General features: G+C 49.3%; 2 protein-coding genes across 2 annotated transcripts; one reads left to right on the top strand and one right to left on the bottom strand.

Annotated features, from left to right (window-relative positions):
* Positions 1-3295: 3295 nt before the first annotated feature.
* LOC311176630 (uncharacterized protein C1orf50) lies at positions 3296-10171 on the bottom strand (the record flags this gene model as incomplete). The annotated part of the gene is made up of 5 exons (XM_084242283.1): positions 3296-3565; positions 3909-4040; positions 4809-4895; positions 9875-9990; positions 10093-10171. 5 exons carry the CDS (start codon positions 10169-10171, stop codon positions 3380-3382), a joined length of 600 nt encoding a protein of 199 aa, XP_084098409.1. The 3' UTR covers positions 3296-3379.
* Positions 10172-14553: 4382 nt separating this feature from the next.
* P3H1 (prolyl 3-hydroxylase 1) lies at positions 14554-27213 on the top strand (the record flags this gene model as incomplete). The annotated part of the gene is made up of 14 exons (XM_084244260.1): positions 14554-14643; positions 15713-15902; positions 16065-16196; positions 17179-17318; positions 21399-21488; positions 21785-21837; positions 22011-22132; positions 23730-23857; positions 24005-24100; positions 24443-24593; positions 25588-25705; positions 26107-26182; positions 26455-26595; positions 26961-27213. 14 exons carry the CDS (start codon positions 14554-14556, stop codon positions 27102-27104), a joined length of 1671 nt encoding a protein of 556 aa, XP_084100386.1. The 3' UTR covers positions 27105-27213.
* Positions 27214-27680: the final 467 nt, after the last annotated feature.

Here is a 27680-nt window from a genome sequence, read left to right as displayed (position 1 = left end):
TTCACATTAAACTGGCTACAATCCCCCAATTGTCATATTGCCTTGTCAACATCCTTCACATTTTATTTTTTTGTCTGGAATCAATTTTCATCCCATCCTTCACTTACCTATCTCTTAGCTGTGAGAAGCAAAGAGTTTTCTAGCACAAACATCTCCTCACCCCCCACCCCCGCCCCCGTCCTGATTGTCAAGATTACTTTGGTTGTTATGGCTTGTTACGTGGAAATCCTTTTCTCTACTCACAAGTAAACTCCATCCAAAAATAAACCCTAACTCAACCCCCAAAGACATTCTCCCTAGAGAGGGAGGTTGTAGGCTTGAAACAAGCTTTATCTTGTTTTTTTACATCTAAGCAGGTATCAGCTACTCCAAGGAGTCTTGCCAAATTCTCCAAGATGTCAGGCACCCCTCCCCAGGACCCCATATTCCACGTATACCTGTCATAGCCCTTCTTCTACCATGTTGTCAGCTTAACTTGACTTGCTTTCATATGCTATAGGACTATGAGATCTTTACAAACAGAGGTCTGTCTTACTCATCTGTGTTTACTCTCCAGAACCCAAAACCTACAATGTACCTAATCTCAGGAAATGGTCTGATGGATAGATGGATAAGTGAATGAAAAATGGTTACTGTATTACTGGATCCTACTTCCCCATTCCGAGATGCTATATCCACTTTCCCTAAGCTTTGTGATTGCTTAACTGTGAAAAGAACAATGATATAACCTGGTGGCCAGGGTAGGAAGTGCACATTATTGAACAGAAGGAAGTTTTCTCTTTTGAATCAGTTTTTCTGTTCCAGTGTTCAATGTCCAGAATGAGGGAGATTTTCATTTTCAGAACATCAAGCTGATGACATACACAGGAAGGACTGGAGAGGAGGAAGCAGGGATACCAAGTGGGAGGTTACTTTGTCAGGCTTGAGAGGCAAGTCCAGATGTGTGACTTCAACACCATCATGCTTAACCACTTTGTAATACTGCCTTTTACCCCAGACCTTCCTTTCTCCCTCACTGTGCACTGTGACAGAAAGAGTGATAATAAGACCTTTTCAATGATTCAATGATTTCTGCCTTCTAGTGTTCATGCCTTTATGTAATTCCTTCCATTGAGTATAGGCTGACCTTGTGACTTGCTTCTAAGCAATAGAATACATGGTATTCAGGGTATTGTGTCACTCCCACAATTTGTGGCAATTTTATGCAGCTATAAATAACTAAAAATTCACTACATAAGTATATAACTTCTATCCTGCTAGTAGACCCTCATCCCTGCTGACTTTGATGAAGAAAGTTGTCATTTTGCCTAGACCCATGTGGCAGAGAACTGAGGGCAGCCTCTGGCCAGTAGTATGAGCTCCTCAGCCCAACAACCCTTGAGGAAGAAAATTCTGCCAACAATATAGTGAGCTGGGAAGCAGATCCTTCTCCAGTTGAGTCTCCCTTCAGATGAGAATCCAGCCCTGGCCAGTAACTTGATTGCAGCCTTGTAAGAAACCCTGAAGCAGAGGACCCCATTAAGTAAAGCTGAACCCCTGGTCCACAGAAACTATGAGATAATAAATGTATGTTTTGGGCCTCCCCTGGTGGCGCAGCAGTTGAGCGCTGGGCTGCGAAGCTGCCTGCAGCCTCTGCAGCGTCGGTTCGATCCCTGGCCACAGGGGAGGGTCCCACATGGCGCGACAGACCTCTCCTGCCGCGCCGACTGCTCCCCTCAGCAGTGTATTTCCTCACTCTGGCTGCTTTGTTCCCCGCTCTGGCTCTGGTGAATTCTCTCACCCTCCTGCGCTTCTGACTGTACCCAGTGCTTGTATAAATAAATCTTAAAAAAAAAAAAGAAAGAACACCAAAAGACAATCAAATGTTAACTTTCCTAGTATCAACAGATGGAAAGTTCTTCCCTTATTAAAAAAAAAAAGTATGTTTTAAGTCATTAAGTTTGTGGTAATTTATGCAGCAATAAAGCACCTACACAAAATGTGTCATTAACATATAGCTCAGAACCTTCTGAAAACCTGGGGTGCTTTCTGAAGTCAGAATCGGCTAATGTGGGGTGTATGTGTGTGTGTCCCACAGCAGCCCACTGAGGCTTTTGCAGCAGGCTCAGCAGAACACTGCCCTGTGAACTGAGTCACCCACATCACCTGTGGGACCTTGTCAGGTTCAAGCCCTATCTTACGCTCGGACTTTGCAGGCCATGTATAACTCACAAGAAGCCTGGCTTATAAGGTGAGGCCATGAATACCAGGAGGGGGTTAGGGTATCATCAAGAAGATCAGCACAACATACATCCATCCCTGGAAAGGAACTTAGTCAACTATGGTTTCAACTACACATCTCTCAACCCATTAAAGTATGTTCTTAAAGATTATATGGTACTGGAGGAAGTACAGCCTGGCTATAAAGTTAGTTAAAACTTATGAACAAACAGAAAACGAGGTAGAGTCTCACAAGCGCCCAGCCAGAGCAGAACAGAGTAATCAGCCAAAAAGCCTCAGTTCTAAGTTCCTGAATATTTCAGGTCAAACTGAGTTTCAGTGTGAATTAACTTATAATTAACAGGATGGATGTTTTTTCTGGTTTCTCAGCTATTGCTCTAGTTTCTTTTTCATAATATTTTAAAGAAGTCGTGTACACAATTTGCTCCTCTGCTGCTGCTGCTGGACTCAACCTCCTCCTTGGCGAGGCTACTGAGTGCATTCATACAGTGCTTAGTGGTATCTACAACCAACACCACTTATCTTCCAAGTCTAAAACTCTGTGAGTGTAGAAGCTGACCCTCCCAAATTCTGGCCATTGCTGCTGCCTCAGGCTTTCCAGTCACTCTAGACAGAAAGGGCAGCTCAAACCTCTCCGGTGCTGCAGACTTATCAGCATCACACTCTCTAGTCCAGGCAAGTGAGGTTGTTTATAATCCTCCTCGAACCAACATTCTTGTTCCACATCAATCTGAAGCTGAAGCTGCACTAATTGCTAAATAGCCCCAGCCCTAATCTTAAACACTTCCAGTTACATAAAGACTAAAATCAACCTATTCAGCAGATCAATTGCCAACTTGTTTGTGGCAAGAAGAAACTCTTCTTTTTCTAATGCTCTGACTTCTGTGGATAACAGATGGCAACAAAGGAGAAGGGGAGAATACACTGGCCCGGGTAGGTACCTGTGGCCCAGAAAGGATCCCCAAAGAGTGATGTGGATCATTACCATCCCACCCAAAAGTGATTAACAATGACAACAGTTTCATTCACGCAGGCTCCAAGAAGATCATGATTCACCAACATGCCCTCAATTCTCACACTGCTCCCATCAAAGCAGAGAGGGGCAAGGAGGCGGCGGCGGCAGGTCCTTGCTGTGAGAACAGGCTGTCAGAGTCCACACTCAGTGGGTCAGTCCCTGGAGGTTGGGTTCAGCACATGGAGGCAGGGCCACAGGCTGGCTTAGCAACTTGCTCACGATGCTGATTTTAGCATCTTGCTTCTCAATGTCTTCATATGGAGTCCAGGACAAGTCATGCTGCAGTTTGAAGGCACCAAGGAACTCATGTGGGCAACCTGTGCCCCATTCCTAGAGAAGGCAAAGGAGTCCATTCTGATAAGGGTAGGAGATAAAGACACTGCGCTCATTCCCTAATTATGCCACAAATTTCTTTTTGGCTTTTCACTTCAGACCAGCCAGAATCATCTTTGGAAATCATTATATTACACATCAAAGATCTCCCTTAACAGACATAATAACTATGAAATAATTTAAGCACAAGTATATTTTTTAGAGTTATGTCTGGGAAAATATGACTTTCCATTTTCTAGGAAACCATTTACCAACCCCTATGCCTCCATTTTCACACATACATGCCAAGAATTTCTCAAAGACTACAGTGAGTCTTTGTGCAAGAGATAAATATTCTTACCTTTGGAGAAATAATGGAAAAGTACTGCTGACCATTCTCCCGCTTGTAAAGGTAGTAAATGTTGCCAGGCTTTTTCACTATATTACAAGCTACATGGTGCAAATCAGCATCTCTGTGAGCATCTTCCAATACCTAAGAGCCGCAGAGATGTAACCAATTAGGTACTGGAGCTAACAGTCCAGTAAGGGGGGGGGGTCATCCTAATCAAAATCTGGAAACTGCTCAATACTTAGGATGTGGCACCCCCATAGCAATGAATCACTGCTGGGATCCAGATTATTCTGAAGGGACAAAAATTAGACTATGCTGCTATGCTGTAAAAATGCCTTTAGAAGAACTGCATTTCAAAATGCTGATCATCACTGGTTTTGAGTGGTTTTTAAATTTCTTTCCTATTTTTCTACAATAAGAACGTTTCTTGTTTTTTTTTTTTTTTTTTTTTTTAATACAAGCACTGGGGCACAGGCCAGAGGCATGGGAGGGTGAGAGGATTCACCAGAGACAGAAAAGGCAGAAGGACTGAAAACACTGCTGAGGGGAGCAGCAGGGCGAGACAGGAGAGGTCTGCCCCACCATGTGGGTATCTCCCTGGTGGGCCGGGAATAGAACCAGCATTGCAGAGGCTGCAGACAGCCTCACAGCGCTGAGCTTAACCCGCTGCGCTAAAGGGGAGGCCCAAGAACGTTTCTTTTATAAGGTATTTTTTTACTCTCAAAACATTCTACATCACTAAAGTTTTTCCCAGTGGGAAAAACTTACACTTAACCTCTTGGGCTAAGTGTATTTTGCTCAACACTTGTACACGTCTAGGAGGTATCACAAACAAGTAAGTTACAATCACCATAAGCAAGCTCAGCCAAAGCTGTGAACCAAACAAAGAAAACAAGACCCTTTACTTACCTTTCTGGCTTGTTCTTGTAAATGTTGGATTTGCTCAGCTATAACTGTCAGCTTGTTGGTGGCATTTGCTCGGATGAATTCATCAGCCTACAGAGAAGAGAAAACCTAACTGTGGGTCGAGAAAGGATAAGACTAATAAGATGTTCTTACTTAGATCCCAATGGGAAGAGTGATGGCAACATCTTTGCTTATGCCTAAATATCCCTCCCACCTTCGACATTCCCCCATGAACTGCACCCACCCCGTGGCTCAGATCAAGCAGCACTGCCTATGAGAAGCCTACCCTCACATGACCGCACGCCACAGAATTAGGGCTTCCTTCTTTGGTTTCTCACCGCTCTCTGTCTTTCCCACTTAAGTCACTCTGAACTTGTCTGATCCTTCAGCATCACCTGCACTCTTCTTCCACTAAATTTACTAACTATGCCCTCTGTTTCATCTAATACATTTTCCCCTTGCTATTTGTACCATAAACCCCACAATCAGGCTCAGATGTCCAATTGTTTTCTCAACTTTAAATATATCTGAAATCATGGATGGGCCTTATAGTGAAAATCCAAACACACTAGATAGGACTCTTATCACTTGCTGGAAATGTAGGCTACAGATAGTATCCATCCATCTGACCATTACCTCGTTGAATCATCCACATTACACCTAGTTATATTTTAACCTACGATTTCATTCCTAATGGTTACTTAATGTGTTTTCATTCTAACACTGTGACATAGACCTCAAACAAAGTTATAATGTATATAGAGTACTATCTGTCATGAACCAGGCAATTGAAATTGCTGGAAATGGATTAAATAATTTTCAAAACTAGGAGAAACTGGGTAACCAATTCCTATGTTGGGAAGGATCATCACTCAGATATTAGAAATCTGTCCAAAACTTCCAGCTCACTTTCAAGAAAAGTTGATTGACTTCCAGTAGTATGAAAGGTCCGCCTGACAGCAAGACTACAGTCTAATGCAATTGTCCTTTAGAATATGAAACAAGGGTTCTCCCTGGTGGCGCAAGGGGTTAAGCAGCACACTATGAAGCAATCCGCAGTCTCTGCAGCACAAGTTCAATCCCTGTCAGGCCAGGGAGCAACCCACATGGCGCAGCAGACCTCTCCTGACTTGCCCACTATTCCCCTCAGCAGTGTACTTCAGTCAGTCTGCCTGTTCTGTTCCCCACTCTGTCTCTGGTGAATCCCCTCACCCCTGCATCTCTGGCCTGTACCCCAGCTCTTGTATGCATAAATAAATAAATCTTAAAAAAAATTGAATATGAAACAAGTTGCATGTGTCATTTTAAATTTTCCAGTGGCCATGCTAAAAGTAAAAAGAAATAAGCAAAATTAATTCTAATATTTCATTTAACCCCACATATAAAAAACATTAATTCCAATGTAATTATAAAAACCTGTGATATTTAGCACTTTATATTAAATGTCTATTTTATACTCACCACCTATCAATTTGGATGCTAAATTTTCACTGGAAATACTAGTTGATATTTATTTATTTATTTATTTTTTATAAATTTTTTTTTTAGATTGATTTATTTATTTATACAAGCACTGGGTACAGCCAGAAACGCGGGAGGGTGAGAGAATTCACCAGAGCCAGAGCGGGGAGCAGAGCAGGCAGAAGGACCCAAGTACACTGCTGAGGGGAGCAGTGGGCGGCAGGAGAGGTCTGCGCGCAAGTGGGACCCTCTACCGGTGGCCGGGGAGCAGCCAGGGATCAAACTGGCGCTGCAGAGGCTGCAGGCAGCTTCGCAACCCAGCGCTCAACCGCGCCACCGAGGAGCCCACTAGTCGATATTCAGACTTCATAAAGTTTAGTTGGAAGAGTTGACTCACGTACTCAAATTGTTTCAAATATATTTAAAAGTTTCCAATAACTGAATCAATTAGCAAATTTTAAAATTCAAATTAAATTACAGTAATCTGCCTTTATTTGTGGGGGATACATTCCAAAACCCTCAGTGGATGCCTGCAACCAATGGACCCTATAAGCATTACGTTTTTTCCTATACACACATACTTACAATAAATTTTAATTTATACATTAGGTACACCAATATTAACAACAACTAATAATAAAATAATTTACAACTATACTATAACAAAAGGTAGGTGAATGTGGTCTCTCTCAGAACAAAACCAGGCTAAGGGGGGATTACTGTACATAATTTTTAATATACTCAGTTGCACTAACCATACGTTCTAAGAGCCACATGTGGCAGCTAGAGGCTACTGTTATTGTACAGCACAGCTCTAGCGAGTAGTACAGACCCCAGGAAGAAAGATAATTAAAGCTACTATTATATGTACTCGGAATAATGATGTACTATTATGAAGGAAATAACCATAATTATGTGGTAAAAGCAGATCAAAGACAACCAATGAATGAAGTAACCTGTTTCATAAGGGAGTGATGAGAACTGCAGGAATGGAAGTCCTGTGTAGCCTAAAGGCATTCAAATTCAATTTAATAAGTCATTTGGATGGGGTGGGGTATAGTCTTCTATAGACAAGAAGGCCTCACTGAGGATGTGGCATTTAACTTGAGTCCGCATGAAAGGAAAGGACCCACCATGCAAAAAAACTGAAGGAGTTTCTGGGCATTTCTGAGCTAGTGTGCTGAAGAGTAGCTAGTGAGGGGGTGTGTACAGAATCAAGTTAAGAGGGTAGGACCCCACAGTAAAAGAATTTGCATTTGTTCCAAGGACAACAGTGCCATTTAGTCAATGAGAAAGTCAGTAGTTTCTAGAGTTAAAGTGGTTCCAGGTCAGGAGTGGCCTTATAACAAATCTCTCTTTTCTTAAGCAGCAAATCTGTTCCTTTTAAATAAAGGAGGCTAAGTAATTAACAGAAAGGAGAAGGATATATGCAATTCCTAAGCACAAATCCTGGCACCAACCATTCTGAGACCCTTCACGTCCATCATTTCATTTAAACCTCACAGGACAGCTGAAGTTAGAGAAATCCTCATTACCTTATTTTAGGAATTAGACTTTGAGAGATAAGGCAACCTGTCCAAGGTTTCACAGTTTAGTAAACAGCAGTTGAAGATCTGAACACAGATCAATGATTCCAAATTTCATGCCTTAATACTAGGCCTCCCAAGTTTTCTGAATACACGTTACTACCTAGGTGGCCTGTCAGAGGTCAGTCCTGCCAGAAGGTACATTTTAGTACACAGTGTACCTGATTCACTTTTTTGGTCTGTACAGTGTTTTTCTTCAGCTTCGCAAAGACTGATAATATTGGGAAAATGGAGGCAGCACAATAATGCATCCTTTCTATATTTTACTAGATTATAGGCTGAAGGACAAAAACTGCAGTTCTTTCTGTTTCAGATCATGTAATAAACAGGATGGTCACTCAGTAACCCACGAAAATATTTACCTAAGATCTTGTCCCTGGCAGCCACTCTCCCAATAAGAGTGATCAGATTAAATAGATACTTGACGTTCTCCTAAAAAACCTGTACTTTGCTCCCCACCCCAACAAAGGAGAAGACACAAGGTTTGAGTCAAAGGAGCTTTCCTAAGTGCTTGAATTTTTCTTAATTAAAAATCAACTGAAGTACAGAGATGTATATGTGAGAGAATTTTAGCTCATTAATTATTATTTAGAGGAAAATAAAGACCTTAAACCAAGGTCAAGTGTGGCGGTGTATACAAGAATGTAAGGCTAGCATAAACTCTAAAGCAGCAGGGCTCAGTACCTGTCCATACTGAAAATGGCTCTACAATAGTAAGGACCGTTAAGAGGTTAAATGGAATCTGATTTTTCAGAACTTCAGATCTTGAAACTCTCAGTTTAAATCCTTTATTTGACAAATAAGGAAGCTGAGGTCCAGAAAGAAGCAATTTGCCAAAAGTCAAAATGTAAGTTAATATGCAAAGTGGGTTAAAAACTCCTGGATGCAAAGTTCCAGTGTTTTTTCCCCATTATTTTGAATGTCCTACTTACTCTACTTCTCTGACAATTAATGCCTAAATTAATGTTGGGCTTGGGAATACTGGGTCCACTGAGGACATAGAACAAAACTTAGAGTTCTTACCCTCTGAGAAGATGTTTAATTCTACAACTCTTAGCTAACAAATAAAGACCTGATGAGAAGCAGTTTAAAAGAAGTGGACTAGGGCCTCCCCAGTGGAGTAGTGGGTTGAGCGCAGCGCTGTGAAGTTGTCCACACCCTCTGTAGCGCGGGTTCGATTCCCAGCCAGCCAAGGAGATACCCATATGGTGCAGCAGACCTCTCCTGTCTTGCCCTCTGCTCCCCTCAGCAGTGTATTTTGGTCAGTCTGCCTGTTCTGTTCCCTGATGAATCCTCTCACCCTCTTGCACATGTGGCCTGTACCCCAGCTCTTGTATAAATAAAATAAATTTTTTAAAAAATAATAAATTAAATAAGTGGACTAGGCATGCCTGCGGAGTCTGGGTTAGAGTTATCTTGAAAGGTTTCTTCATGTGCACTGCCTACCTCACAGGACCGTCCTAAAGCCCGAATTAAATAAGGACTATTCAAAGTGCTGTGCAAGGGCCTCCCTGGTGGCGCAAGGGGTTAAGCAATATGAAGCAATCCGCAGCCTCTGCAGCACGAGTTCGATCCCCGGCCAGCCAGAGAGAAACCACACGGCAAAGTAGACCTCTCCTGTCTCACCCGCTGCTCCCCTCAGCAGTGTATTTCAGTCAGTCTGCCTGTTCTGCTCCCCGCTCTGTCTCTGGTGAGTCCTCTCACCCCATTGCACCTCTGGCCTGTACCCCAGCTCTTGTATGCATAAATAAATAAATCTTTAAAAAAACACACACACAAAGTGCTGTGCAAAACTGCCCATCCCTGGAGATTATGGGCACTCCAGCTGCAGCCGAAGGAGCCTCTCTGTGCTCTCGGAGATCAGACACGCACTCACAAAGACAATCAGATCCTCGTGTCCCAGCGGAGACGGCGGAGAGCAAACGCCACCCGCCCGGAGCGGCTGTCAGCTGGAGGCGTGAGGGGCAGGACTAAACTACCTGAAAGAAGACGGTTATCTCCTCCGCAGCCGCGCCTCCTCACCTTCTGCACCTGCTCTGCGAGCGCCACGAGGTCTAGAGGGTCCCCCGCCCGGTGGGTGTGGTAGGGGCTCACCAGGGCCAGGCCGCCGGGGGTCGAGGTGAGCTGCACCAGCGCCGCTGCGACACACACCCGGGAACACAGAGCGTGAGCGCCCGCCCGGCCTCCCGCGAGCCCCGCCGCGCCCAGGGGGCGTCCCCGCCCCCGCACCCCCCGCGTACCTCCCCGCCCCGCGGCCGACGGCGCTCCGGGGCCCCCAGCGACGCCTTCCGCCTGCCGGGAAGTCGCGGCGTCCTCCATGGCAGCGCCCGGCCCGGCCTGCGGGGCCCCTGCCGGAAGGGCGTGCGCGCGGGCCGTGGGCGGGGCCTCGCGTTCCCCGGCCCCTGCGCGCGGAGCCGCCCCCGCCCTCCCGCCTGCCCGGCCCCGCCCACCCGCCTGCCCGGCCCCGCCCGCCCGCCTGCCCGGCCCCGCCCGCCCGCCTGCCCGGCCCCGCCCCGCCCGCCTGCCCGGCCCCGCCCCGCCCGCCTGCCCGGCCCCGCCCCGCCCCGCCGCCTGCCCGGCCCCGCCCTCCCGCCTGCCCGGCCCCGCCCTCCCGCCTGCCCGGCCCCGCCCGCCTGCCCGGCCCCGCCCGCCCGCCCGCCCAGCCCCGCCCTCCCGCCTACCCGGCCCCGCCCGCCCGCCTGCCCGGCCCCGCCCGCCCGCCTGCCCGGCCCCGCCCTCCCGGCCCCGCCCTCCCGCCCAGCCCCGCCCGTCTGGCAGGCTCCGCCGCGGGCGGGGCGCGGGGCGCTCCTGGGCCTGCGCGCGCGGCGTGGGGCGTGGGGGGAGCCCCGCGGAGGGCGGGGCGCCGCGGGGGTGGGGCTCCGGCCTCGGTGGCGGGGGCGAGCCGTCCCGTTAGGTCTGCGGGGCGATGGCGCTGGGGCTGCTGGCCGCGCTGCTGGCCGTGGCCGCCGCCTGCCGGGCGGAGGGCGAGTCCGAGGCGGCCGGGGACCTGGCGGCGCCCGACCTGCTCTTCGCCGAGGGCGCCGCGGCCTACGCGCGCGGGGACTGGCCCGCCGTGGTGCTGAGCATGGAGCGGGCGCTGCGCTCGCGGGCCGCCCTGCGCGCCCTCCGCCTGCGCTGCCGCGCCCGCTGCGCCGCCGCCCTCCCCTGGGCGCCGGACCCCGACGCGCCCCCGGGCCCCGCGCAGGCCTCGGGCGCCGCCGCCCTGCGCGACCTGCGCTTCTTCGCGGGCCTGCTGCGCCGCGCCGCCTGCCTGCGCCGCTGCCTCGGGCCGCCCGCCGCCCACGCGCTCGGCGAGGAGCTGGAGCTGGAGTTCCGCAAGCGGAGCCCCTACAACTACCTGCAGGTCGCCTACTTCAAGGTGCGGGGCTGCCGCCGCCCCGGCGGCCCGGACCCTCTGGGCGTGGCTGCGCAGGGATCCGGGGAACGGGGGGGCCGGGGAGCGTCGGGGGCGAGGAAGGGTCGCCCCGGGAGGGTGAGCCCCCTGGGACTCAGGGAGAGCAGAGACCCCGCCGCGTGATCCGCTCGCCGGGGTCGATAGGGAGGTGGTCACGCCAAAGGTCCAGCCGGAGGTTATGGCGCCCACCCAGCAAAACTTGGTCTCGCGCCCCCCAGGATGCCTCCTAGAGGGAAGGAAAGCGGTGGCTTGGTTCTCTCATCCTGATTTCATTGTCAGTGTCCGAGCGAGAAGCCAGGACATTTCTGCATCTGCCTTCCGCTTCGGTTTTTAATGATGCTTTTCCTGCTGCCCCAGTGCAGCGACTCCCTTGGAGAACATGCGGTTGCCACGTCGCCAGTAGGGGTTGTCTGGCCCCTCCCTGTGGGGGACCCTCTGGCTAGTCTGTCAGTCAGGTTTCCGTAGAAAATGAGTATTTTTAGGAATGCCAAAATCGAGCGTTCCCATGGATGTGGAGCACGCTGGCGTGTGTGTGGCGGTGGTCATGGTGCGGAGGAGAGCAGCCAGCACCTACTTCCAGGCTCTGCTTTCAGTGCTTGGCCGCTACCAGTTTGCTCAGGTTGCAGCGAAGTAGGTGGTGCTCTTGACAGGGAGAAGTTACTGCACTGTGTGTTCTGTTCTCCATCTTCTCACTCTCTCTATTCCTCAGGCCTATTAAATATGTGGTTTAAGAGATCTTCGTTCCCACCTGCAGAGACGTAGAGACTGTTGGGGACTTCAGATTTCCAAAAACATTTTGCTTGCATAGCTCCTCTCCATTCCTCCTAGTTTCTCAGAAGAAGCCAAAATGATTGTGCTGTGTCATTGGTCACATCACTTAACAGTGCTTTCTAAAATTCTCTTTTTTTGAAGATTTATTTATTTATGCATACAAGAGCGGGGGCACAGGCCAGAGTTGGGGGTGATGTCTCTCACCAGAGACAGAGTGGGGAGCAGAACAGGCAGACTGACTGAAATACACTGCTGAGGGGAGCAGCGGGTAAGACAGGAGAGGTCTGCATTGCTGCATGGGTCGCTCCCTGGCTGGCTGGGGATTGAACTTGTGCTGTAGAGGCATCAGATTGCTTCATCATGCGGTGCTTAACCCCTTGCGCCACCAGGGAGGCCCCTGCTTTCTAAAATTCTTTGGCAAACGTTTATTGAATACTTACTGTATTTCAGTTCTTGTTCAGATAATTAAAATGTTGGTTTTGTATATATATATTTTTGTATATATGTATTTTTGGTTTGGTCTTGCTTTGCTGTCAAGAATCACTATAATAAGGGCTTCTCAAAGGGTATGTGGGTAGGGTCTGTGAGCGCACAAAGGAGTGAGAGCCTAGCTTTGTCCAGAGACAATGGAGAGTTGAGAGAAGATGTGACAATTGGAGAGAGCCCTAAATATTGCTTGAGGGGGGCCTCCCCTGTGGCACAGCGGTTGAGCGCTGGGTTGCAATGCTGCCCGCAGCCTCTGCGGCGGCGCCGGTTCCATCCCCGGCTGCTCCCCGGCCACCGGAGGAGGGTCCCACATGGCGCGCAGACCTCTCCTGCCGCCTGCTGCTCCCCTCAGCAGTGTACTTCGGTCCTTCTGCCTGCTCTGCTCCCCGCTCTGGCTCTGGTGAATTCTCTCACCCTCCCGTGCTTCTGACTGTACCCAGTGCTTGTATAAACAAACAAACAAATAAATAAATAAATAAAACATGCCTCTATTAAAAAATAAATAAATAAATATTGCTTGAGGGGAGGAAGATGGCCATTCCAGATAGAGGGAGGGCAGACTAGGAAGTGGAGGCTTCAGGGGTCCATCAGCAGGATTGGGGCTTAGAGTGCTAACTGAGGAAACCGTGTGTGGAGTAAGCCTTGGAAGTAGGACATGGTGGCAGGTGAACCTTTAGGAGACAAGCGCAGTTGTCCACATGAGGAAGGAAGTGAGGTGCTCAGTGCTTTGGGACACAGAGCAGGACTGAGGAATAGAGAGTGAGGAGATGGAGGACAGAAAGCAAGAGCTGTGCTGAATGATATGAGAGAATAAAACCATAAAAGAGACACACTTGAGAAGATTTCCCATTTTACAATCAAACTGAGGTATGGAGATGGGAATTATTGACCTTAGGCAACTAGCTATTTTAGTGGCAGAGCGCAGGCTGACTCCTTGGTCAGTGTGTGTTTAGTAGCACCAATGATAAGAAAACGTTTTCCCCCTAGCATATTAGTAATGCCAGCCAACATTTGCTGAGCACTTAATATGTGCCTGGTACCATATATAGTGTCTGGTTTAACCTCTCCAACAGTCCTATGAAGTAGTGAGTGCTATCTGCAGGAGACAGATTAGGCAGTTGAATTTAGAGAGTGAACTTTAAGTCACTTATCCAGAGCCCCAGCAGGTGAGTAAACCTAGGTTTGTCATGAGTCTCTCTGACACAAAAGACTGTATAGTTAATCATTAGATTATCCGTGATTTGTTTTAACTTCTACTTAAGACTCTTAGATTCTACATAAGCATCTACATACTTTACATGTAACTTTGATGTGCTGTGGACTTTGTTCTGACCTGTAGCACATTCTCCTCCTCGGGTTTTTATGTATCCACTTGTTTCTGCCCTGGGCTTTAAGCCAGAGATTCTATGTCTGGATTTTGTATAGGACTTTAGAATTTTTCAGCCACCTCTTTTTTCTTTAAATATGTCAAACCGCTTGATTTTATTTTACGCAAAAATAGTATTTTCTAGGAAAACTCTTGGGCATAATCTAATTGTTAACTACTCTTTCTTGTCTACTCCTAAATCCTTGGAATCTTAGATCTTCAGTTCAATCACTACATTTGAACCTTGAGAATATATAATATTATTTGGACATGCAGTCTCCCATAGCAGTTCCCTACAATATGACCTTTGTTTTAAAATAGGTGCTTCTTTCTGTTGAACCATTGCCTCCTATTATTTGGGGAGCCCCCTAAACCTGATCTGGAAAATAGCTAAATGTCTACCTAGGGCCCTGGGCTCCTAACTTCTGGTATGTAGTTCTTGCAGTAGGTGTGTTTTCTGGGCCTGTCAGGGGCCGGTGCTCCCTGTTTGAATGGATGGCTTGGGGAAGCTGGGATTTCCTGTTTACTGTGGACCACATATTTGGACACAAACCTTCAGGATTTGGATGTGAGAATTACATTCCTGTGCTTCATTCTTAGATCAACAAGTTGGAGAAAGCTGTCGCTGCGGCGCACACCTTCTTTGTGGGCAATCCTGAGCACATGGAGATGCGTCAGAACCTGGACTATTACCAAAGCATGTCTGGGGTGAAGGAGGAAGACTTCAAGGATCTTGAGGCCAGACCCCACATGGTGAAAATCTCTCTCTCTGTCAATGTCCCCTCCCTCCCTCCTTCCTCCAGTCCTCTCTCCCTCCCACCTCACCACTCTTTTTAAACGGACATTTACTAAGGTTGCTTTATGATTACAGAAATAATATATGGTCATTGTACAACATTAGAAAAACGCAAATGAGTGTATAATAATGCCACCTTAAGAAAACCAGTAGTTGATATTTTGGCTTGTTTTTCAAACCCATATCCACTTTTTAAATCTAATTTAGTGTCAACATTGTGCATGTCTGTCACACCGCCCTTTTGAACTACCACTAGATCCTGAGCCTGCTCTTCTGTCTCCAGTTTGTCTTTGAAAACATAGTTTTTAATGGCTACATATTATGCATAACTTGTACTAATTCACATTGTTTGGTCATGTTGGTTTTTATTTTTCACTGCATTCAGTGGCATGGTATTCCCAATGTTCTTACTCTATTTGTGCAGCAGGAACAGTCCATGTTCCATGAAAGATCATCAGTGATGCGATAGCATTTTCATAAAGAGCTTCTGTTCTCATATTTTAACAGCTCGGAAATAGAAATGTTAGAAACAACATCAGGATGACTTTTAAAAGTAAACTATGTGCATCTAAAACATTCCACACAGGCTTTTGTTTTTTCATGTGATTCTATGACAAGCGGGGATAGCTTTTGTCTATGAGAACGGGAACTGTGCCCCAGATAGCAAAACCCAAGTCTGTAATTAGTTGCAGCAGCCCTAGTCACCCCTTACCGCTGGAAACATCTATGTCATCGCATTCTAGCGTTTAAGAGTTAAACTTTTTATTAGACTTTAATTTTGAGAACTTTTCGCCCTACAGAAAAGTCCAAGAAAGTTACACCAAACTCCCTGTAATATAGCTTTGCTCTAGATTAAAGAGTTATGTGTTTTTAAATTGCAAAAGAAACAAGACCACTTACAAAAGACCTTCATCCTATAGCAGCCACCATCAGCATCCGTGACCCCAGGAGCAGGCAAATAGCAGAGGGTGGCCCCCCCCAGCTGAGTACCCCTTCCCACCACTGAGTACCCCTTCCTCCCAGTAGCAGGAGTTTCGACTGGGAGTGCGACTCTACTCCGAGGAGCAGCCCCAGGAGGCCGTGCCCCACCTGGAGGCAGCGCTGCGGGAGTACTGGGCAGCGGACCAGGAGTGCCGTGTGCTCTGCGAAGGGCCTTACGACTACGATGGCTACAACTACCTGGACTACAACGCCGACCTCTTCCAGGCCATCGCAGGTGGGTGCTTGGAGCCCACCCACCCTTTCAGCCTCTTACCTAAATGTCTGAACCTGGGAATCTGACCGAAGGTGGCTTCTCCTGAAACTTGCTCATCTCAACCAGAATTTGAATCCTGAAGATGGGCCCTGTGGTTATTCCCCCTCTTCGATTCCTTTTCAGATCATTACGTCCAGGTCCTCAGCTGTAAGCAGAGCTGTGTCACTGAGCTGGCTTCCCACCCAAGTCGAGAGAAGCCTTTTGAAGACTTCCTCCCATCACATTATAATTATCTTCAGTTTGCCTACTACAACAGTAAGGCCCGCCTTTCTTTTCCCTGCTGCTTTTAGCTAACAGAAGCAAGGTAGGCAGCGGTCATGACCGCTGCACCTCTTCAGCGCTTTTAGCATCCCTCTGGTGGTGGGAATCCCTGAGCCAAATGATCCCTTGGGTGCTTGGTTATTAGCCACTGGCCCAGGAAGCCAGTACCAGCAGCCAGAGAAACTGGGAGAGGAGTATCTAGGCCCTCTCTCTCTCTTGTCCCTCCTGTGACCTCTGCAATCTAATTTTTCATCTGAATGAAGTGGTAGCAGTTTCAAACAGCTCACAGGACATTTCCCAGACTCTTTTTCCTAGATAGTACTGACCCTCTGGCAGGGCGGTGGGGCTATCATGATCCAGAAAAACAGCAGCCCAGCTTTTTTTTTTTTTTTTTTAAAGATTTATTTATTTATTTATACAAGCACTGGGTACAGTCAGAAGCACGGGAGGGTGAGAGAATTCACCAGAGCCAGAGCGGGGAGCAGAGCAGGCAGAAGGACTGAAGTACACTGCAACAGCAGCCCAGCTTTTACTATTACTGTATCAGTGTGCTGAGCATTCAACATAGTCAAGAGTTTGCAAGCTGACAACTGAGTGGAGGAGACTAACATATGAGAAGAACTGTCTGCTGTTATAATCTCTCCCCCCACCTACCTTCTGAAAATCCATAGGGAAAAGAAAGTAAGGGGAATATCCCCGAAATGGATCTGACATTGAGGCCAGTTTTGAATTATCTGTGAATATTGAAGATGTGGGCACACAGGGGTTCTAAATTGTCTGTTTTGATAGTAGGCAGCCCTGAGCACCTTCAGCCACTTCAAGTCAATGTTGTATCCGTGGGTGTCCCTTAACTCCTCCCCCCAAGTCAGGCAGTGGTGTGTGGCAGGCACCTCCGGCTGTGCTGGAACCAAACACTCTGCAGTTTCTGGTACCCAAGATCAGACCCTTTCTTCTCAGCCTTTTCCCCCCTTTGCAGTTGGGAATTACACACAGGCTATTGAGTGTGCCAAGACCTATCTCCTCTTCTTCCCCAACGATGAGGTGATGAACCAGAACCTGGCCTACTACACAGCTATGCATGGAGAAGAACAAGCTGGAGCCATCGGTCCCCGGGAGGTGAGAGGCTCCCACTAGTCAGGGCAGCTGCCAGCTGAACACAGCCCAGAGGGCAGAGGGGTGGGGCCCAAGGGGAAGCTGGCGCAGCCTGGATGGGCGTGAGCGCGCGACTAGGCTTGTCACTCAGGGAATAAGGGCTCTTGGGAAGCCTGGGGAAGGTGCCAGAGCCTTAATTGGCAGGATCTGGCCCAGATGTCTGTTATCTGAGTCAGCAAAGAAAAGCAGGACTGCACAGCGGGCTCTTTCTGGCATCCCCTACTTTGAGACTCAATGCCATTTGGCCAAGATGTATCATTTTTTACTTCATGCTCAATTTTGCTCACTCTCCTGTTTTCTGTCTCACCATTTTCCTCCCTGTCCCCCTTCTCTGCTGTGGTCTGATCTCTTACTCTTTGAGCGTTAGTCCCGTCTCACTCCAAAGTAAGGGGAAAATCTATGTAATACAGTGACCCAAATGAAATGTACTGAAGTTGTAGCAAAGGTTATTTCTGGATGTGTCATTAGGGGTGATTTTTTTTGTGTTTTACTCATTTATGTTTTCTCAATTCCCTACAGTGTATGGGTATTAGATTTGTCATTAAAAACATGAAATGTTCTCTGTTTTTAACTTAAGTTTGCTGCTATGAACCTTGATATTTGTGTATATGACTTGCACAGACCCTAGACCCTTTCTCTTTTTTCCATGGAGAACTTTTATTTACATATGTAAATATGTTTTATTGAGGCACATAAGACATGGAACATAATACTGATTTCAGGTTGTTTAGGGCTCCTGGACTCAGTGCCACTGTGAGTGTGTAGAGATTTCCCACACCACAAGCTATTCTCAGACCCCAGCAAGGTGCCCAAGAATTCAACTCCATTTTCTGACATGTTTCTCCCCAGACATGGCCCCAGACCCATCTTAGGTTAAGGACCCAGTCTCCCAAGACAGCCCTCTGCTCCAGATGCCAGCCACAGTGCAGGTGGTTACCTGTGCTTCTCACCAACCTGCTACAGAGCAGAGGTTTCTAGGACCCGTATCCTTACTCTTCAGGCACCAGGTTGGATAAATTGGCTTGAAGGTTCACAGAACTCAGGAAACTGTTCACTCACTAGATCACTGACTATTACAAAGGACATTTTTCACGAACAGCTGGTAAGAAGAGAGACATAGGACAAAATATGGGAAAAGAACACAGAGCTGCCTTCCCCCTCCTGGCTAGCTTTTCTCCCTAAATTTCCACGTTCACCATCCCAGCAGCTCTCTGAAGCCCCACCTTTTGGGTTTTTATGGAGGCTTCATTACATAGGTGTGATTGATCAAATCATTGGCCATTGGCAGTTACACTCAGATCTCCAGGCCCTCTCACCTCCCGGGATAGACAGGCAATTCCAAACCCCCCATCAGTGTGTTAGCTTCATTGGCAAGCGGCCCCCATCCTTAGGTGCTGCTTAATAGTCACCTGATTCACATTACAAATCACACCTTATCCCTCTCGATGCTTAGGAAATCCCAAGGCTTTTGGGAGCTGTGAGCCAGGAACTACGAATGAAGACCAAATATATATGAGGAATATCTATGAATATATGAATATATATGAATGACCAATATATATTCTGATAAATCACAATATCTCACATAATAATTTGATATTTGTATATATCACAAAACAATATATACAATATATATTAACAGTAGGTCTAGTTAATATTATCCATCATCACACAGTAGTTAATACTTTTTTTCTTGTGATGAACTTTTAAGATTTACTCTCTTAACTTTCTAATGTGCAGTATTATTGCATATTTTAATTTAAATAATATTTTTAATAATATTGCGGTATTATTATTGAACTTTTGTTGCCATGCTGAATATTATATCCTCACAACTTACTTTATAACTGAGGTTTGTACTGTTTGACCCACTTCACCCATTTCACCCATTCCCACCTGTCCCCCACCTGCCTCTGGTAAACACGTCTGTCCTTTGAGCTTGGTTTTTTCGTTTTGTTTTGTATTTTCAGAATACACATATAAGTGAAGCCATACAGTGTTTTTTCCTGTCTGACTTACTTCATTTAGTGAATACCCAAGTTCTATCCCTGTTGTTGCTAATGACTTTTGCATGACTGAATAATATTTTTATGACTGAATAATATTTCACTGTATAGATACAACACATTTGCCTTATCCATTCACCTGCTGAAGGACACTTAGGTTATTTCCACATCGTGGCTAATGGGAATAATGCTGCAGTAAACGGGGTGTACAGAAATCTGTTCAAGTTCTTGTTCTCCTTGTTTGTTTTTTGGGTAACTTCCCAGAAGTGGAATTGCTTGAGCCAGTGGTAGACCTGGCCCACTGCTCTCCTAGCCCAGTGGAGTTTGTTTTCCTCTGGTCACGGGGAGGAGGTGGTTGGCGTGGCAGTGTCAGACCTCCATTCTGGTTGTGGCACTTATAGTGAAAATTACCACCCTTCTGATGTTTGTGGTACTTTACAGTTTACAGAATCCTTTCTTGGTTTTTCTTTCATTCAATCCTCATAACAAGCCAGTGTGGTGGGGTCACCAGCCTATCCTGAAGAAAGAAAATGAGGTTCGTCTAGCTCTGGAGCCTGGAGTCTCTGGGAGCAGAAGGCGTAATCCCCTTGCCATCCCCGCCCTTGTGGAGATGGGCTGCCTGTAGTTGTCCTCCTTGGCCACTGGAGGTGGCCAGAGGTGACCATCTGGATTTGAGATGGCTTTTCTCCAGGTCTGTGCCTTGCGGGGTTAACACACCTCCTACCCTTTGTGGTCATGTTAGTGAGTCTGGGTCAGAGAAAGAAAAATAAACCCATGTGGTCTACCTTCCTTTTTAAACAAAGTTCCCCTTCTGGAAAGAAAGTAACTTTTGTTGACCCTGTCCTGAGCTAAGTATGCGGTTCACACCCACAGTCTCATTTCGTGGACCCAGCTGCCGGGTGAGGTAGACACTATACATCCCATTTTAGAGGTTAGGACATGCGGGCTGCAGGAGACGAGTTAGCTGCACAAGGGCCTTGGGCTGGCAGTTGTGACCAGAATCTGTTTCCTTGCTGTATCCCAGCGCTGCGGCATTTCCTGACATCAGCTGTTTCTCAGTCAGTGTTTAGCGAATAAATGGTAGAAGTAGAATTTGCACCTACTTGGTAGAAGGAAGATGGTAGAAGTAGGATATAGTAGAAGTAGGATATGCAACCTCAAAGAGCTGCTGGAGGGTTAATGAGATGCCATACCTAGCGTGGTGTCTATCACAGGGTGAAGGGAGTCAGTCATTTAAACTCCTCGGAGAAAACTTGCATCTTCTTCTTGGGCAAGTGAAGATGCCATAGGACTCATTAATGCCTTTAACATTTCCTTACTGCCGTCGCCTTTACTTCAACTGATGATGTCTTCTTTTTCTTTTGCTTCCTTCTGCTGCTTGGAGACTAGCAGGGCATCTAGGGGAAGATGTGACCTGGGAAGGTACTTAGTTCCCCTTCTCACCCCTCTGGGGAGGCTGCCGTCTGTTTAGAGTCTGGGGGGAGGCAGGTGGTGTAGTAAGAAGCACGTGGGCGTTAGACTTGAAAAGACCTGGGTTTGGAGGCAGGTCCCCGCCCTGCCACTTTCTATAGTGTCACTTTAAGTTGCAGTCCCCCCTGCACCTAATTTCTTAATCTATGAAATAGAGAAATAGAATCAACCTCAAAGGAGGCTTTAAAGACTCAGTGACTGAGTTGCCTAACACCTAGGCTTCCTCCCTGAGTATTGAACTCCAGTAGAAGTCCAGAAGGAATTCTCTTTCTCTGAAGAATGTTTTCATCCCCCCTGAGGATCTCCAGATTTTCTCTCTCAGAGATTAATTGGAGGAGGGGTACAGGGAGGTGGAGGGGGGATGTTTTTCCCTTCCAGGGAAGCCTGGTTATACCACCCTCAGTGGTGCTGCTGTGCCAGGCAAAAGGAATGCTTGAGCACGTGAGACTTTGTTTCAAACTGGGGAACAGACACCTGGTGATGATGGGGGGGCGAGCGCAGGCTGACAGGGCTCTGGAGGTCCAAGGGCAGGGCTGAGTCTGGGCTTTCTTCCGCCTTGCTTCCTCAGAGTGCCCAGGAGTACCGGCAGCGAAGCCTACTGGAGAAAGAACTGCTTTTCTTTGCTTATGATGTTTTTGGAATTCCCTTTGTTGATCCGGTGAGTGAGGGTGCAGGAGCTGGGGTGGGGAGAGTGGGGGCAAGGGATGGAGTGAGTGGTACACTCAGGGGAGAAAGTCCTTAAGGTGTTGCACTAAACCTGGGATCTGTGGGAGCCGTGGACAAAGAGCATGGGGCGGCTGGGGCAGCCAGAGATGACTTCAGGTCAGAGGCCTCTCCTTACCTCCTGAGGGGAGGAGGTGATGTGTCTCCTATAGGTCCTGTTACCTGCATTGAGACCTGGGAGATAAAGTAGGTCACCCAATGGTGTTTATTTTCTTCCTGGCCTACTTTTAGGATTCATGGACCCCAGAAGAGGTGATTCCCAAGAGGTTGCGAGAGAAACAGAAGTGAGGACCTTGAAGAAACTGCATGCTTGGATCGGTCTGATGAAGCACTTGAGGCTTTCTGAGCCCAGGCAGATGTGAACTCCTGGCAAGGGGTGGGCAGGTCCAGACTGGGCAGTCTGGGTGGGAACCAGGACCGGCCCCAGATCCAGTCCTCAGAGTGGCTGTGCTCACAGGTCAGAACGGGAAACGGCCGTCCGCATCTCCCAGGAGATCGGAAACCTCATGAAGGAGATTGAGACCCTTGTGGAAGAGAAGACCAAAGAGTCCCTGGATGTGAGCAGGCTGACCCGGGAAGGTGAGAGGACGCCCTTTGGGCCTGCTTGCGCCCCAGCTGCACCAAGCTCATGGCAGGCCAACCTCTGTGGTGGAGCCCCACCCGTCAGAGCTTATGCTTGCCTCACTGTCCTTTGTAACTGGCCAACAGCCCTCCCTCCTGGGAAGAGCTGAGAATTGGCCTTTCTTTAATAAATAAGATTCCTGGGTCGCAGTAATGCTAGCATCGTTCAAGCATCATAGGACAAAACTCATCCTGTCTCTAATTGCAAACTGCTTTCTCCCAGCGACCATCTTCCACGCTGTACCAGTAGCCTCAGCAGCCTACACCTTCTTTGGTGCTCTTTGTCCCTTGCCTGTCCCCTCCAGTCTGCTGGGGAGGCCTGCCCATGGTGACTTTGCTGCTTCTCCTTCCCCTCTTCCTGTTGCCTCAGGGCTGCTTCAGGCCAGCACCTCCTCTCTGCACTGGTCTTTCCTTCCGCTTCCTGTGTCCTGGCCCATTCCCACTGGGTGGCTAGATCTGGGGATTCTGACCCCATCCACCCACCTGCCTCTTTCACCCTACGTTCTTCTCTTCCCCTGCCCGTTTACACCCTCTCTCCATCCACACTGGGCTGCTCCTGGTGCTTGAGTCTCTCTCTGCCCACAAGTCTTCGTTCATGCCTGTGCCACTTCTTAATATACTTCCCAGCACCTCTGCCCATGATAGCATCTGAGGTACAGCTGTGAAGCCTTGCTTGGTCTCCCAACCAGGTAAGACCCCCTCCCGCTTTGAACTTCCAAGAGGCTTGTTTGTGCTCTCCGTGACAGGCGCTGCCCCTCGCCTGTCTAGCACAGAGCCTGGCACTCACAGGCCTCAGTGAGTAGATGGAGCAGAATCAAGTTGCCTCTGTGTCCACAATACAGAGAGACCTGAGAAATAGAAGAGAAAAAAATGTTGGTCTTTGTTCTATAGTTACTTAAATTAGCAGTGGTTAATTTAACAAGATCAGCAAGTGACAAGAATTTGGTTGGCATTCCTTTGTTAGAGAGTTTTTGTGCTGTCATTTTTCTTGATTCTCATAACTGTCTGGGAGGCAAGTTGAGCAGATTGCAAGAGCATCGTAAACAGATGACGATGGTGGTGGTGGTGGTGGTGGTGGTGATGATAATATGATGGTAGCTAAAATTTTGAACATTTTCTGTGTGCCAGGTATTGTGCTCAATTTCTGACTTGCTTTCTTGTTCTTCACATCAAACTTAAGAAATAGCTGCTGGGAGGAAAGGCTTGGGGAGGTGAAGTAATCTGCCAAGGTCTCACAACCAGTGAGTGGAGGATCCAGGAGTCAAACCCAAGTTCTTTGTGGTTCTGGATACCAGGTCTTAGGAATGTGTTAATGATGTTTTCTCGACTAGTGGCCAAGAGCAGCAGCTGTCGGGGAGTAGAGCTGGGACTAGGACTTGCCCTCCTGTCTCCAGGCTCTGTCCTTTGGACACCCTGCCTTTGGTAATGTCCAAACGGGGAATTTCTCTGCAACAAGAAACAACAGGAAGTTCTATTTCCTACCAGGAGGGGGTGCCAGGGGAGAGTGTGAACAGAACTGCGGCTGGATTTAGCTGGCCTTGGTGTTGCTTTGCAGGTGGCCCCCTGCTCTATGAAGGCATCAGTCTCACTATGAACTCCAAGGTCTTGAATGGCTCCCAGAGGGTGGTGATGGACGGCGTCATCTCTGACGACGAGTGCCGGGAGCTACAGAGACTGACCAACGTAAGGGGAACCAATGGCTGCCCTTCTCCCCGAGGCCCGGCCTCCCCTACCCAGTGCCTCCCAGGTGCTGGCCTGCCTGCCCTTGCTGAGGGCGGTGGGTGCCCCCTTCCAGCCTGGCGAGCCCCACCTGTTGCTCTTGCCTCGTAGGCAGCAGCCACTTCGGGAGACGGCTACCGCGGTCAGACCTCCCCACACACCCCCAACGAGAAGTTCTACGGCGTCACTGTCTTCAAAGCCCTCAAGGTAGAATCAGTAGTTAACCTTCCAGACTGTAGAGAAGGGAGGCTCAGGCTCTGGGGAGGAGTCGGGGCTGGTGATAGGAAAGGTAGGGTGTGCCTGTTGACATTCGAGCCGACAGGGCGAGATGAATGATTAACCTGGGATCCCGGCTCTTAGACCAAGTATAATAAAATGAGGCAGGCAAGCCACGCTGGTGTGCGAAGCTGGGGTGTACTTCCTGAAGAGTGGGGGCTCCAGGGGGTGGGAGTGAAAACAACCCCTTTGGTGGGTGCACAAAGGGTGGGGCCCAGCCCCTGTGGTCCACAGAGGGGCATTTGGACCAACTGACCACAGTGTCCTTGGCAGCTGGGCCAGGAAGGTAAAGTCCCCCTGCAGAGCGCCCACCTGTACTACAACGTGACAGAGAAGGTGCGGCGCGTCATGGAGTCCTACTTCCGCCTGGACACCCCCCTCTACTTCTCCTACTCCCACCTGGTGTGCCGCACTGCCATTGAAGGTGGGCCTCCCCCACCCCGCACCTGTGCTTGGGCAGTGCCATGCCCGGCACCCCCAACCCTGCTGGACACTGAGTTCACTGAAGGACGGGAAGCTGTCCCTTCATCCCAGCTGGGAACCAGCGCAAACAAATACGCAGCCAGTCAGGGTGGCAAGTGCAGCGGAGGAAGTCACTGTCAGCCCTGTAACCTGGGCGCCGGAGGGCGTCCCTATGCTGGGGCCACAGACTGGGAGGCCAGGGAGAAGCGGTTAGCAGTGAGGACTTGGTGAGGCCTTGCTTTCCCAAGACTACTTTTGCTGCTTCATGTGGAGAGTTCTGGAAAGCGTGGATCAAACCAGAGAAAGGAAATCTGGTCAGCAGTGACCTTGGTGGGTGAAGACAAAGGCCTAAACTCATGGCGATGGGAATAGAGAGGAGCCGTGAGGGAGATGCAGGAGGTGAGGGGGCACGATCTGGAGACTGGACAAGTGGGGACAGGCAGGACGTGACTTGATGGGCCTCCAGCCCACATGGGGCGTGCAAGGGGGATGGTGCCTTCAGTCTGCCTGGGATCTTACAGTAACCTCCCTTCCCCGCATTCCCGTTCTCAGCCTTCATCCCTCAGAGTTTTTCCACCCACCCTTAGCCCCAGGCACCTGCTCCCTTTGTGCTGCCCACATCTGATCTCCCTGTTCCTGCACCCCCCACCTCCTCATCCTCATGTTCACTTTCCTCCTTCCACCGTCCTTCCTGTTTATAGATTCTGGGTTATGCCTTTCAGCCCCTGTCCACCCCACAGCCCTGTCTACTGCACCTGCTCACTCTACCAAGAACTGTCCTAAGAGCCTGCAGCTTTGTGCGAACTCTTGGGCTGGTGGCTTAGTCTGAGGCCCCTTTTGGGTAGACATTCCCATAGACCCAGATGCGTTCTGGGAAGCAGCACCCACCCCACCAGCAGGAGAGCCGCGCTGTCTCCTGAGGCGCCCCAGTCTGACGTGTGTTACCTTGGCCCCAGAGGCCCAGGCTGAGAGGAAGGACGGTAGCCACCCCGTCCACGTGGACAACTGCATCCTGAACGCCGAGACCCTCGTGTGCATCAAGGAGCCCCCAGCCTACACCTTCCGGGACTACAGGTGCCAGCTCTGTGAGCCCCCAGCTCCCTGGCCTAGCCCCTTCCCCAATGTGTGTGCACGTGCAAATACACACACACACACACATACATTTTGGGATCAGCTATTCCCAGAGCCCAGTCCTGTAGCCCCTCTGGCTAGGAAGCCAGACAGTAGGGAATCCTAGTGCTGCAGTGCCAGGGAGACGGTGGGAGGGTGGGCTTGGCACAGAAGTGCCCCAGAAGGGGATGGCAGATCTCTGAGGGAAGGGGGAAAGGCAGGAAGGTTGGGAGTGATGTTTGTGAGGCTTTTTCCTCACAAAGGCCCCCTCCTGCCGGTTGAGAGTCCTCGCAGACACTAGCACTGTGGTGTGTTGGGGGCGGGGGACAAGGACACCTGTGCTGAGACCTCTCTACCTTTCTCAGTGCTATTCTTTACCTGAATGGAGACTTCGATGGAGGAAACTTTTACTTCACTGAACTAGACGCCAAGACTGTGACCGTGAGTGCCCCTGTCTCCTAGAGACAGAACCCCTCTAAGTACAGTGGGCAGAATGGCCAGTTGTTGACTAGTAGCCAGCTCCTCCATGGCCCCCAGACCGAGGGACTCTGATGCATGCTTCTTGGTCCTCTGACTGGTCACCCTTCCTCCGTAGCTCTGGTCTACAGGAAGCCAGGCTGAAGAGCACCCCCAGTCCTGGTCCCTGCTGACCGCAGGTCTGTCCTGCCGCAGGTCCCAGCGTCTGTCCTTCCTGTCCCCTTTCCTCCCTGTAGGCAGAGGTGCAGCCCCAGTGTGGCAGGACCGTGGGATTCTCTTCTGGCACTGAAAACCCGCACGGAGTGAAGGCCGTCACCAGAGGGCAACGCTGTGCCATCGCCCTGTGGTTCACGCTGGACGCCCGGCACAGTGAGAGGGTAAGAGCCGCCAGTGCTTTCCACCAGGGCCCTATTCTGCCTCCTCCCCCGGCCCTGGCCCAGTGGCTTAGTCACGAAAGGCACACTGGACTTGGGAATCCAGAGAGATGCCTCGCTCCAGCCCGTGTCACTGTGGTCATATTGCCTTGTCCACCCTGACGAGTGCCAAGTAGAGAATGACCCGGTTCTTGGCTCCTCATTGGGCACCACCTCTGCTGTTTTCACCCAGAGACTAGGCCCTCCTGGAGGAGATAAGCTCAGAGGCCCCTGCGGAAGAGCCTTCTTGTTCTATAGCAAGTAGCATCTGAGAGCTGTGTAGAGCCTCCTCAAGGGGCATCTCTGAATAGACGGGTTTGTCCTTGCAGGACAGGGTGCAGGCGGACGACCTGGTGAAGATGCTCTTCAGCCCGGAAGAGATGGACCTGCCCCAGGAAGCACGGCAGGCCCCCCTCCAACCCGCAGAGGCACCTCTCTCCAGCAGTGAGTTAGGTCACAAGGATGAGCTCTGACCATGTCCAGCCCACACCTGGGTGGGCCGCTAGACCCGCCGTGAGGAACTCTGTCATGCCTGCTGGACTCCTGTTTCTGGGGGCCACAGAGCATTGGGGAACTTGCTGTGCCCAGCAGAGGGGACCCGTTCACAGCCGTCGGTCTGCACGGTGCTGCTGCTCATGGAGTAGACATGGCAGGATGCCTGCTTCCCTCGGGACCTAGCTGGGGGCTCAGGCCTAGGCAGCCACGGGACAACAATATAGTATTTAAGTGTCTGTGTAGATAACCAAAGAATAAATGATTCATGTTTTTTTATTCGGTGGTTTGTTCAGAGTGGAAATATGCCCACCTGCACCAAAGGTCTCACTTGAGACCCGCTTGTGGTGGGCAGGATGCAGTGGAGCAGGTGCGAGGAAGCCTGGCTCAGTACCCAGCTCAGCCCTTCCTGTGCAGCCTCAGGTGGGCCACTTAACCTCGGGGACCTCAGGGCTGTCCTCTGTATAATGGGGATCATAATCCTGGCTCTGCCCACTTCTGGCCCAGATGCAATACTGGACGTGGCAGCACTTTGTAAGCCTGAACTTTCTGGATAA

The sequence above is a fragment of the Talpa europaea genome, assembly GCF_964194135.1.
Source record: "Talpa europaea genome assembly, chromosome: 9".
Taxonomy (NCBI): Eukaryota; Metazoa; Chordata; class Mammalia; order Eulipotyphla; family Talpidae; genus Talpa; species Talpa europaea.
Note: the sequence above shows the minus strand (reverse complement) of the source record. Positions and strands in the feature narration are given on the sequence as shown.